This window comes from Notolabrus celidotus, chromosome 6, assembly GCF_009762535.1.
Source record: "Notolabrus celidotus isolate fNotCel1 chromosome 6, fNotCel1.pri, whole genome shotgun sequence".
Classification (NCBI taxonomy): domain Eukaryota; kingdom Metazoa; phylum Chordata; class Actinopteri; order Labriformes; family Labridae; genus Notolabrus; species Notolabrus celidotus.
Window position 1 is genome coordinate 36,266,700 of NC_048277.1, and position 14,529 is coordinate 36,281,228.

The 14,529-nt window shown below is 38.4% G+C and overlaps 1 protein-coding gene across 4 annotated transcripts in view; it reads left to right on the forward strand.

Annotated features, from left to right (window-relative positions):
• The first annotated feature begins 8,177 nt into the window (after window positions 1–8,177).
• mfge8b (milk fat globule EGF and factor V/VIII domain containing b) overlaps window positions 8,178–14,529 on the forward strand; it is a 37,159-nt gene continuing 30,807 nt past the window's right edge. For 2 of the 4 annotated variants that reach the window (XM_034685381.1, XM_034685382.1), the window contains exon 1: window positions 8,187–8,409. In XM_034685381.1, coding sequence (XP_034541272.1) covers window positions 8,340–8,409 — 70 coding nt within the window. In that variant the 5' untranslated portion in view covers window positions 8,187–8,339. Of the gene's footprint in view, window positions 8,410–14,529 lie in introns of all 4 variants that reach the window. The other 2 variants (XM_034685383.1, XM_034685380.1) reach the window with 2 other exon arrangements.

Here is a 14,529-nt window from a genome sequence, read left to right on the forward strand (position 1 = left end):
ATATCTGTAAGAAGAGAAAAAGTGAACCGGAAGCTTTGATTTAGCTGTTACCTCCTCAATCATTCTCACTTCCTTATCTATAATGTTGATAAGAGTGAGAAACACTCAGGTTTCACGTAAAGCAGAAGTGAAAAGGGCTCAGTGGGTTTGTATTAGAGTGGGAAATAGAAGTGAAAATTTGCTGACGTCCCACCAACTAAAGATTTATGAATTCCATTACACATCTCTTTAACAGCATTCCTCTGAACCACCTTTTCACGTGGTTCAAATTTACAGGATTATGTACGAGGATTAGGATCAAACAGGCTTCTGTCACATCGAAGTTCTATCTAACCATCATTAACTTCCTCGTCGGGCTCAGACTCAGCGAGGGCCAGTCATGAGAAGAAGCTTTGTGTGATGAGAGAGAAACATCAGAGGATGTTTCTGCTGTGGAGTCTCACAATGTTTGACGGCTTCTTTATGTCAGCCAGGTCCCGCACATGAGTGCACATGACTGTCTCATCTGTTCTTACGGCACCATGACTGTACAGATGAGACGGTTTTAGTACGTGTGCCTGTTTAATTTAGCATTCAAAGGATTCTACTGACAAACCAAACCAGTCTTTAAGAATCTTTGCAGAGGCACACGTCAACATGATAAAAGCACCAGCGTTTCAGGAAGCAAAGCAGGATTTCCTCTATCCCTGCATTTAGCTGTCAACACAAACTTTGAATATTTTAAACCACAACCAGCCATTACGGGTGTCTGTGGTAATATTTTTAACCTTAGTTTGTTATATTGAACGTCTTTACTTGATGCTTCATCATGAAATGTGAGGTTCAGACTAGCCCATAATGTAGGAGTCATTCAAGAACCCTCTCTTCAGCTCATGTTGTTGCATCTGTATGGTCTAAATATCCAGTTTATTGGTCATAAAATGAGCCTGAGGTCACGGGCAGTTTCCTGCTTTGCCTTCTCAGCATTCCAGCCTATAACAGAGAGAAAGAGGAGTTGATCTAGTGATGTAGTAATTCTCTAGCTACAGCAGTCGATGGATTATACAACAGATTTAACAGAGTGGAGAGTGAAAAATGGTACAACATACAATTACACACGACACAAGCACACAAACATAAGTCAGGGTACTATTTAGGAAAATAAGACAAGATGCAGCATGTCAAAGGGATGGGATACGAACAATACCACATCATAATAGGATATGATACAATATAAAATAATATACCATATGATACAATATAAAATAATATACCATATGATACAATATGAAATAATATACCATATGATACAATATGAAATAATATACCATATGATACAATATGAAATAATATACCATATGATACAATATGAAATAATATACCATACGATACAATACGTTGCAATATGATACGATACGATACAGTACAATACAATACAATAAAAAACTTTCAATAAGATACGATACATTACAATACGTTGCAAGAAGATATGATGAAATATGATACGTTACGATTCAATACAATACAATACAACAAAAAACGTTGCAATAAAATGTGATCCAATAAGATACGATACAATACGATATATTGCAATAAGATACGATACAATACGATATATTGCAATAAGATACGATACAATACGATATATTGCAATAAGATACGATACAATACAATATATTACGATATGTTGCAATAAGATACGATACAATACAATACAATACGATATGTTGCAATAAGATACGATACAATACGATACAATACGATATGTTGCAATAATTTACGATACAATACGATATGTTGCAATAATTTACGATACAATACAATACAATACGATATGTTGCAATAAGATACGATTCAATACAATACAATACGATATGTTGCAATAAGATACGATACAATACGATATGTTGCAATAAGATACGATACAATACAATACAATACAATATTTTGCAATAATTTACGATACAATACGATAATATACGATATGTTGCCATAAGATACGATACAATACAATACAATACGATATGTTGCAATAAGATACGATACAATACAATACAATACAATATTTTGCAATAATTTACGATACAATACGATATGTTGCAATAAGATACGATACAATACGATACAATACGATATGTTGCAATAATTTACGATACAATACGATATGTTGCAATAAGATACGATACAATACAATACGATATTTTGCAATAATTTACGATACAATACAATACAATACGATATGTTGCAATAAGATACGATACAATACGATATGTTGCAATAAGATACGATACAATACAATACAATACAATATTTTGCAATAATTTACGATACAATACGATAATATACGATATGTTGCCATAAGATACGATACAATACAATACAATACGATATGTTGCAATAAGATAGGATACAATGCAATACAATACGATATGTTGCAATAATTTACGATACAATACAACAAGAAACGTTGCAATAAGCTGCAATACAATACGATACAATATGATATGATACGATACAATAATATACGTTGCAATAAGATACGATACAATACGCGACAATACGAAACAATACGATATGTTGCAATAAGATATGATGAAATATGACACTTTACGATACAATACGATACAATATAATATGATATGTTGCAATAAGATACAATACAATACGCAACAATACGAAACAATAAGATACAATACAAGACAATATGATACAATACAATATGATGCAATACAATACAATACTTTACGATACTATACTATACTATACTATACAGAATGAGATGATAGCATACAATGGGATATAAAACTGTGCAACTTGACTTGCTAAGATTTAATATATCACACTTCAAAACAGTTTAATAAGTTACAAAACAATACAGTAACATGCAGCATCATACAATGAAAGAGAATAGGATTGGACAATACAGTGTATTAAGAACAGGATGTGATGCGATGCTATGTGAATTGATGTGTCATGTTAAGGTATGAGATGATCACATGCAACGTATTAAAAAAATATGCAATTTGACTTGATGGGGTACAATACAATATGGTACTTTACAGTATGATACTATGGAATACATACAGTACTTGGATTCAAATATTGCAAACGTTTAGTTGTCCTCACAGCATTATGAATGAATAAAAATAATACAGACTACCGAATATAAGTCTAAACAATGTAGCTCATGCATATGACTACTGAAAATTCAAATTTAATAATCTTATCTGCATAATATTTACAGATAGTTAAAAGGATCATAAGGAACAAGCTTTTTCTGAGATAATTAACCTCCCAAAGAGAAACTTGCTTACTTTTAATTTTTGCAGTTCAAGTAAGAGTCAAAGTCATGTCCTTCAAATCCCTTGTTGCAGTATTATATCCACGCTCTGTTTGACTTACAGCTCATCAAACTAATGAGCGGGAATATAAGAAGAGTTTTATACAGCTTGTGATTGAGCTTTGATGTAGGAAGGTCATCTAGGGAGGGATTTTTTTCTTCCTGCTCAGTATGTGAGGGAAAGGCCTATAGGTTTCACACAGCATCGCTCCAAGACTGAAGCGTCGTTTACTGTGTTTGATCCGAAGGTGCAAGAGAACGGAGAGTCAAACCGAGCAGGAACAAGAACAGATCATCAAAGCCTTTCACTATTTGAGCGTGAGACCACTTAAAGCTGCATTCAAATCACTTTGGCTTGTTACTAGGCTACAGAAGGGTACATTTCACCCTGCCAATCAAACTGTGAGGAGTTCATTTGAGAGTATTGTTGCTGCTATTTCAGAATGTGTCACATTTTGAGCAAACATGGGAAAGATGTTAGCCAGAGTGATACTCCAGGGTCACTGAGCAGGTATCAGATCCTTTGAGTGTTATATTTAGTCTGCTTTTGATTCCTAAGTTTTGAGAAGGAAAGAAAATCACGTTCACTTATTTTCATCCTTACAAGAGGAACTGAGTTGGTTTAAATACTGAAAGGGAGATTCCTGTCAAACTAACACTCATTAAAAGCAATGTTTCGCCTCACACCCACTCCCTCTGAGATCAGCTCTGACCCACTGCTGGATCTTGGCTCAAGAAACGCCCACAGATGAACCTTTCAGCTCTCCACAATAAAAACATTGGCCTTAATCTGCATTTCAGGGCCGTATTCATGCATGGTTTCATCATGGGAATTTTCCCAGAACTGCGTAAGAAAAGGACAAAAACGCATTACTTAAGTAAGAGCAGCTACAACAAGAAATGTATACATGTTTAAAGAGGAGGACCCACATTTTAGATTTAACTTTAAAAAGAGAATAAACTGTGTAAAAAAATATAATCATATTTGAGAAACTAAATCACATGTTTGTCCAACTGGTTGCTTTCAGAAAGTTCAAATATTATTATATTTGTGTCATACTTTTGCTGATGATATATAATTATAATAATTATTTTATTTGTAAACACTTTCTTTTGGAAATTAAGAAGATATTTAAAATTGATGTTCCTTTAAACCCATTTAGTTTTGTATTGGGATTAGATTCAACCTATCAACGAAAACACAGATACATTCTTAGAATTGCTCTTTATGCGGCACGGCTCACTATTCTCCAGAAATGGTTGGATGAAGAGCCTACTGACATTAAAACGTGGTATGAAAAACTCATGTCTATTTTACCATTAGAGAGATTATCTCATGTTCTCAGAGGCACTCTTGAAGTTTGACTGGTCACCAATAGCAACTTATCTGAAAGAAGAATGGGTAAGAGTAATAAGTATAGGGGTATCAAATGTATCACATTAAAATGTTAAATGTATACAGTACATGTTTCAGGTTGTGATTGCTGCATGTACTAACACTGTAAAAGAAAAAATTGTCCTTTATTTTATTTTTTGTCTTGTTTTGCTTTGTTTTGATAATGTTTTCTGTGGGAGCATTATGGGTTTATTTTCTTTGTGGGGTTATTGTGTATTGTGAAATGTTTATTTAAGAATAAATATATTGAAAGAGTAAACACTTTCAAAAGTGCTTTACATGGGCAGCAAAATAAAACAGGCAGTTCATAAAGTCAAGATAAAGAAATAAAACATATTTTAAAAGGAATAAAATTCCCCTAAAAGAACTCTAAAGGAAAACAAGTCTTTAAGAATATATTTCTTAAGATGGTTAAAATAAAATAAAATAAGATAAAATAAAAAAATAAAAATAAAAAAAATAAAATAAAATAATATAAAATATTATAAAATAGAATGTTATTAAATAAAAGGGAAGGCTCTACAATAGAATAATAATATTCACATTCAGAGAACTTTATTGGTCCCAGAAGAGCAATTTAGTTTGCATTCTACCAGCTTGTCAAATAAACAACACTAACACAAACACACAAACACTCAACGGTCAACGTGTTAGTGACAACAACAATGCAAGATGGGGCTTGTCATAAAATACATTACTATGCATAAAAGTTTCACTGGGATATTATTAATTGTGTGGCATTTGAACACATGTAATTGAAAGGCATTTATTAATTTCAGTCAGACAACTCACGTTTAAATTGTTTATTGTAGCAGCAATACATATTCAAGTTTGGCGCCCAGGCTCCGGCCTCATCACTCGCTGCAGATAAGTTTACACGCAGACATTGAGGAGTGATGAGCAAAACATACTGAACACCCCCGGAGCCTGCAGGTGGATGCTGGGGTGGTGGTGGGGATGAAAGAAAATTCAGCAATAGGCATGCAGGGCAGCAGAGGCGTTGACAGGCAGAGGGAGAGTTGGGAGATTTTCCCAGTTTAAATAGACCGCCAATTTGAGAGGCAGAGGGCAGGATTGGATGATGGTTATGAGAGTGGGACATGTGACGTGTATAGCAGTGCAGCTCGAGTTGTGTGCCTGAATTGCTCGCAGGCGTCGCTTCATTTGTCCAAATTTACAAAATATTTGCATCCATACTGTCCGATACTCTCCAAAAACATGTCTTTACAAATATGCAAGACCAAAAACCCATCAAAAAACATGGTTTTGGCATACTTTTTTCAAATCATACTACATGTAGCTGTGGGACAATCCTTCTAAGGTCAAAGGTCATGAAGTGAATCTAATTCCACAGATCAATATGAATGTTTTGGAATAATTACTGCAGCACGTATCAGCGGAATATGCTGCATTAAAGTAATTAGGTAACCTCAATATAGATTCTTAAATAGAATTAAAGTTGCTTTAGTCTGTCAGTTAAGCCAACCTAATTAGTTTCCACCTGTAAAACATTAAACTAGGTCAGAGGTTAAAGTCACTGCAGAGGAGGAAATTGTGAAGCATTTATTAAAGATGTTAATCAGGACAGTTTATTAAGTTTTAAAGGTAAGTGTGTGTATGTGTGTGTAAGGGAGTGTGGTTTTTGGGGTGCTGGGGGTGGAGGCATCAAGACGGGTGAGGCCAGCAAGCTTAACAAGCTGGTAAAGAAGGCTCGCTCTGTTGTTGGTCTAGAACTGGACAGTCTGGAGTCAGTGGCTGAGAGGAGGTTGATGGACAAACTGCGAGCCATCCTGGACAACCCCTTTCACCCTCTCCATGATGAGCTGTGGCTGATGGGGAGCTCGTTCAGTCAACGCGTCATCTCACCATGGTGCAAGACTGAACGCTTCAGGCGCTCCTTTGTGCCCACCGCAATCAGACTGTTGAATAGTAACGGAGGCCACAGACTGCACCATGCTGACCACTGACCCCTGACCCCCCCATGAACAGATCCATACCATCCCTGCTCTGTCTGTCACACTCCATCATCTCATCCCGAACTGACTCTCTTGACTGCAGCTGGCATTATAATGCATAATATACTGTATTATAATTATCTTTGCCATATTATATTATGTTATATTACATTACTATTGTAACTACAACGCATGGTCATATTAGGGCGGCAGTAGCTCAGTCCTTAGGGACTTGGCTTGGAAACCGAAGGGTTGCCGGTTCCAGTCCCAGTATGGACGAAGTTTGGCAAGTGGACTGGTGGCTGGAGAGGTACTGGTTCACTTGCCTGGGCACTGCCGAGGTGCCCTTGAGCAAGGCACCGAACCCCCAACTGCTCGGGGTGCGCTGGTTGACGGCAGTATCCTCACTCTGACATCTCTCCCAAAGTACATGTCCACTGCATGTGTGTGTGCATGATTGTATGTATACATACCAAAAAAACTGTGCGTGTAGCATGACCAAAAAACAACACGAGTGAAAAAATTGAATTTCCCCCCTGGAGATTAATAAAGTATGTTTCTTTTCTTCTCTTCTCTATTACATACCCATATTTACTTTTATTTATGGCTTAATTTGTCATTACCAACCACAATCACTCCATGTCAACCTGTCACTACTGAAACATTTTAATACTGCCTGTAATGACTTCTATTTAATCTAAATTCCATTGTAACATTGTATATATCTAAATTGTATTCTAGCTTTATTTATCTATTTTTAATTTTACTTATTTTATTTTATTTTATCTTATTTTACTTATTGAAACTTCTTCTTGATTGTACTTCTGTCTGGGTTGCTGTAACCACTGAATTTCCCCCCTGGGGGATCAATAAAGTAATATCTTATCTTATCTTGACCGCTGACCCCTCACACCCTGGACACAAATTCTTCAAACTCCTCCCCTCCGGCAGGCGCTACAGATCACTGTGCGCCAAAACAACCCGCCATAAGAACAGTTTCTTCCCCCAGGCTGTCACTCTGATGAACACTAAACCATAACAGTGTCATACATGTTGGATCAATACTCTCTGTAAATATACATGTAAATACACAATGCAACAATTCTCCAAACAGAATTCCATATTTCTATTTTTTGTATTATTTAACTACTATTTTTATAATGTAAAAACTACCTCTTCAACTCACCACTGCACTTTATCATATTATATTATTTTAGCCTGTAACTATTAGTCAAGCCTATTTGTTGTTTCTTTGTATTTATAGCTAATGTTGTTATTATGTTTTTATTTTATTTTTTACTGTAGGTCTTATTCTTATTCTTATGCCTTGTACAAAGAGAGCACAGTTTACTAAAGTCAAATTCCTTGTGTGTTCAAGCATACCTGGCCAATAAAGCTGAGTCTGATTCTGATTCTGATCTTATCTTTTTTTCTGCTCTAAAAGCGGGATAAAGGGGGAGGAGCTACAATTACAAGCACCGGCTGTGATTGGCTGGGAGCTGGACGCACGTGCTTCTGCTCTCCGCCTGCTGGGAGCGGAGTTTGGAGCCCCGCACAACAAGCTCGAGCCACAGAAGCTCCACCAGCCGCTGAGTCCAGTCCCTCTGCCGACCCTTTAAACTAACAACGACCTACTTCAGATCCAGGAGCGTCCAGGAACCTAGCAGCCATGAAGGAGAGCAGAACTTTATACCTTTGGCTCCAACTTTTCTCCGCGTGCCTGGTGTTCGGAGTGAAGGGTGAGTCGTTCTGTGTGTTTGTTTACACTGCAGCCGTTAATGTCCTCGAGACCACAACCGTTAGTTTAAATTCAGACCCACGTTTACGTCACTCTCTATCCGGGTCTTTTCCTCCTGTTTCCTTCAATATTAATCTATATTTATCTATATTAATCTATATTTATGGAGTTTTTTAAATATTAAGACTCTTATTTTCTGCTGGGTTTGCTATGTGATGGTTTAATCTCTGCCTGGCACAAGTGGCACCGTCAATTCATCACCAGAGAAACGAGCTGTGGGCATTTGTAGGAGCACAAGTTCAAGGGATCCTTGAAGAAGCAGACAGGACGTGTGGGAATGTGAGAAAGTCAGACATTGCCCAGCTGCCTGTCTCTCCTTGTTTTTGTTTCCTGTTAAAAACTGCCTTAAAAATAATGGAAATAAACTAAACTTTGCACATTTGTCCTGCAGCCCCCTTGTGTAAGCAAACGTTAAAGGTTATTTCTGCAATTTATACTTACATTTATGCCCATTTGAGCAAAGACATGTATGTGCATTGAGATGTCAGGCATAATTGAGTCACACATTATGTTATTTTTTATCCAAATGTTGCCACTGTAAATTATCAATTTACAATGCTAAACTCAATCAATCTTTATTTATTTATTTACTTAGCACCTTTCATAGAAATCAAATGCAATTCAAAGTGCTTTACAGCGATTGAAAACAAGAAAGAAGCAGAAATAAAATATTAGATGTATTAAAAAAACAAAAAACGATTTAACAATAGAGACTAATGCACACCAACAACAATAAAATATGTGTAATTCAAATAAGTTAAAGCATCAAATTAATATTAAAGATATAAATAGTTAAAGTAAATAAATAAAGTAAAATTGGTCAGGATAAGAGTTGGAAATAAAATGAAAGCTAAAAATATCAAAATTGATTAGATAAGTAGTTAAAATGAATAAAATGACTTAAAAATGTTATTTTTTTAAAGTTATGCTGGATGAAGTGTTTAGTTTGCAATTTATTTTAATCTGAAAAACACCTTTGTGATAAGTATTTTTGTTTTTTGTGCAATCAATCAGTAGGAATAAATCACAGATATCTTTAAGGCTCCTGTGGAGAACTTGCTCTTTGGTGCCCCCTGTGGATGAAGTTGTGTTTGCAGATTTTGTGCAGCGCTTACTGACAAAAAATGTTATCCTTCTGTCTTTTTATAGTCAAACTTATTTTATTTTATTCTATCTTATTATATATTTTTATTTTTTTAATTGAATTCTATCTTATTATATTATATTTTATTTTTATATTATTTTATTTTATTTAATTCTAACTTATTATATTATATTATATTTTATTTTTATATTTTATTTTTTCTGATATTTCTCTGATTTTATTTCATTGATTTGATCATCATTATTTTATTTTTTAAAGTCTTTTACATCCTTTTCCTTTCTACTTTTACCTCTTGCTGTTGTTTTCTGTCTCACTTTTGGCTGCATGCTTGAATGTATGAAAGGTGATATATAGAAATGAGTTGAGTTATAGAGCGATCAAACTGTAAAACTGAACCCCAGATATCAGTGATGACAGTTCTGCTCATTTCCCTCCCCTGAGCTGGTTTTTAAGAAACCTCTCAAAATTCACAGAATCAAACCCTGATAACGTGGACAGGATATCTTCATGTTGTGTCAGGTTTTGTAGGCCACCCACTAAAGCCAGACTGGTGGCTGAAGGAATACTGCCTGAGGGGGATTTTTGTGCACAGTGCCCCTTCTAAGGAGAATGACACATACTGACCGACTATTATACTCGTCCGTGTCCGCCTCATGCCACTGGCAGCCGTCTTTGTTTGCATTTCTATGGATCAAACACATTTAGGCCAGTGGACAAAGGGGAAAAAGCCTGGTTTGAAAGTCCTCTTTTTCTTCTGCACAGACCAGTGAGAAGCAGCACATGGCACACACATTTTTCCTGCCGTGATGGAGTATTTTCCAAGAGTCAATCTCAATGTTCCACTGAGCTCTTGTTGCAGGTTTAAAATGAGGCCTTCATGACTTGAGTTAGAGACTTGTGTAAGACCAGCTTGTGTGTGTCTTGTTGGTTTCAACTTTTGGACTTTTGAGTTTACACGCAATCCAACCTTTGACATTTCCTCCCTCACACGGGACTTCCACCAGATCCGTGTCCGGTCCTGCTCCATGCTCTCTCGTTCGGGACGCAGCACAAAGCAGGTCCGCCGGACAGCTGGAGTCATGTGACCGAGGTTTTCCTGCGGTACCTACTGAATGACGTGAAATACGATCTGGTGATAACACAGAGTGTTTTATTCTGAAAATGAACCGGATGTTTTCATTTTGTTTTGGTGAAACCTGACTTCCTGTCCCGCTCCATCTGCTCTGTTGAGATTGATGCGTCGTGCTCCTGCATTCGGCAAAAATAGAAGTCTTGCGTATCTGATCTGGAGGGCTCTGACCTGCTGGATCAGAGACGCAGCTGGAATGCCACGGAGCGGCTCCAGTGGAAGTTAACACATTGACTAGAATAGAAACCTATCAGATCTGGTGCTGTGGTGGAATTAGGCCGTCAGAGATCTATGCTCACTATCAGGTCTGGTATATTTTCCACCCTTTGACAGAGTACATAAAAACTTAGCAAAGGAATATGTCGCCCTTATTACACGAGTGATTTATGTACTGAATATTTTCCAGATGCTTAAATCTATCCAACGTGGAACTTCCTCCGTACGCCCAATCCTTTTCATGCACCGTCCTCATAAAGTTGCGTGACCGTCACTTCTGGATTCTCCCCGCTACATTACTCACATAAATGTTTCATATTTTTTTTCAATTAAATGAAAGTGAATAAGACCGCAGCTTGAGGAGAAGCACACATCCCAACATGTTTGTTCCTCAGTGCTCCGGGACGGGAACGGGGGACAGGGACAGGGACGGGGCAGCCTCGGAGGATAGGTGTGGTTACACTGACCACAACGTTGAGTCATGTTTCCGGATGCTGCTGCCAACACAGACAGCATGCTGCCAGTGAACTTCCACCCACAACAGCGCCCACTAAGACCTCTCCACACTGCCGAGGCGGGGGGGGGGGGGGACTTGTTGCTGCTGTGTCATGCAGAATGTTTACGGGGCAGAATTCGAGCTGAGGGGAGGCGTATTGGTGTTCCCCGGGCTTCATTCAGCAGCTTGTAGCTCATTTGTCTTTTCTGTTTGCTGCTGAGCAGAGAAAAGTAGAATGTTCTTCGTCAAAGCTGAGGCTGTCTTTTCTCACAACAACACCACTTAGGGCAACTGAGTGAACCGGCGCTAAATATAGCCAGACGCTGGGCCAATGGCGTGGCAGCTGTGTGTGCGTGTGTGTAATTTGTGGATGTGGGCAGGTGAATTTGTGCAGATGTACTCGTGGGTGTAAGAAGGTTTGATTGTCAATAAATCAGGCAGTTATTGAGCTTACTCTGATCATGTGATGGATGCCTCTTTCCTGCATACACTGCTTATCCAAATCTTAAAGGGACTTCAATCTAGAGTTTGATTAAGGTGAAGTTTATATCTTTGTTAATTCTAATGCATAAGTCATCCCTAGTACTGAGCACATCTTGTTTCCCCCGCTGCACATCATTGTTTGCAGTATTTCACAGGGTTTTTTATGACAATCTGATTCTGTAAAACTTTAGTTATATAACTTTGAACAAAATTAGATTACATATTTCATATTGGTTTAATGAAATCTGGAATGGGATGTTTCTTTTGGTAAATAATAAACTATAGTTAGTATCAGACATTGAATTACATGACTGGCCAGAAGTGTCATGGTTTGGAAAAGACTGAGGAGGACCCATATGCAGATTTAAATAACAAAAGATTTAATCAACTTAAACTGAGATAAAACAAAAACTGTGGAAACACAGGAACACTAGAAACACCATCACTTGACACCGATCAATCAACCTTTATTTATAAAGCGCCAAATCACAACAGAGCAGGTCTAGACCGTACTCTATGTTCTACTATTAACAAAGACCCAACATCAAGACCGGATCAGATCCAGTCCCATCTTCCAGACAGGACTCAGTCTGATCTCATCTTAATCCACCATGAGCAGAGCACTTTGCAGCATTTAGCAAGTTACAGTGGCAAGGACAAACTTCCTTTAACAGGCAGAAACCTCCAGCAGGACCAGACTCATGTTAGACACACATCTGCTGAGACCGAGTTGGAGAGAGGGATAGAGGGAGAGGAAGAGAGAGAGAGATGATAGTGGAGAGACGGATAGTAGTAGTTGTAGCAGCTGGAGTCTTGAACGTCCACAGGAGCAGGACAGAGTAAACCTAGGACAAGGGAGCTCAGGGACTCCAGAAAGTTTTTATGGTTAGTAACTGTAACGGCAGATTATGAATGAATGTGTGTGACCTGTGTGCGTAATTAAGGTTGTACGGGGGTCATTGTCTATTTAGGTAGGAACCTTTGTTGTGTGGTCAGGTGTTCCGCCCGGATGGTTATACAGTTTTTGACCGCTCAAGCAGCATGGTGCTGCGGGAGTTATGCGTGTATGTTTGTCTATAAAATGTCATGTTTTTGGACACTTTTGGAGATTATATCACGAAAATAAACGGACCAAGAGTTCAACTGGGAAATATGACTCGGACTTTCATTCATCAATCACGGTAACCCAAGCGCGTCAGATAGGTATTCCAGGTGCAGCGCCTCAGTGGCTTAAAGCTTTGGCTTGGCCTCTACAGTAACTTTAATGGGGCAGGAAGAGTTAAAGTAAGTGATGAGGGGGTTGGGGGGGAAGGGTGGGAAGCCTAACTAAGAGCTGGTCCAAGCCTGATCCAGCTCTAACTATAAGCTTTGTCAAAAAGGAAAGTTTGAAGCCTACTCTTAAAGTAGAGAGGGTGTCTGCCTCCTGGACCCTGACTGGTAGATGATTCCAAAGGAGAGGGGCCTGATAACTGAAGGCTCGACCTCCCATACTACTTTTGGTACAACAAGCAGGCCTGCATGCTGGGAGTGTAGTCATAAGATCCTAATCATCCTATTTGTTTGGCTTTGGGACGTTTCTGTCGTTTCTCACACAATCTGATTTGATGGATTAATCCGTAAAATAACGAGCAGATTGTTTGATAACTGAACAAATGGCTGGTTTCAGCACCAGAGTGGAAATGTTTGGATGGATTGGCTTCATACCCTGAGGACTTGTGTCACTTAATTTTGTGAATGTGTGTGTTTCATTGTGAAATCTAGCTCTCACCATCTCTTTCCCTCCAGGCTGCCGTCTTCTTCTTCTTCTTCTTCAACAACTATGACTTTATTTTTGCTTCTCACCAAATCCCTCAAAACCATGTGGGCCAATTTTTCCTCCATTTGAATTTCTGAATAGCTTCCTTAATCAATGTTTCATTGCAATATGGAGTATCTTTCTAATTCGGGACGCTTTATTAGTGTGTGCCGGCCCACTTTCCAATCTGCCATGTTAAATATTTTACAGGCTGTCATCATGTGAGCTTCAATATTTAGCCGAGGACGGCGAATGAGCACACGAGTCCGAGGAGAAATGTGATCAGTCATCTGTCAGTTTATGTGGTACAACTCCATTCAGTTTGGACTGTTGTTGTGTTTCTATTCCTGTCTCTTTCTCAGTTACAGGACCTCAGAGTGAAGCTTGTTGTTAGGTTGATGGTGCGTGACTAGCGTGTGTATTTTTAGACGCTGGCTGGCTCTTGTGTTTTTATTTTTTTGGAGCAGCAGATGTCTGTCGTGCTCCTGAGTAGCCGAGATAACGGAGCGCTCACCTGCAGATGGAGTCCTGCTGAGAGTTAAGTCGGCAACGGGCTCAGGTCATTCGAGGACTCAGAATCCACCTCCAGTCACACACCTACTGCTCACTCTCCTTTCAGGGCATCAGACTAGATGAGGACTTTACGGGTCTAAAGCCATCTTTTTACGGTTTAACAAGGACTATATGTGTGTGTCTGTGTGTGCACAATGCATGCATCTCTCATTGGTTTCCTGGAACACTGAGTTCCCACACAGCCCATACACTCCAGCATGCCAGTGAGTGCGTGACAGAGCAGAGGGTTGACTGCTTTAAGGCCTCAGGACACGGCAGAAATGA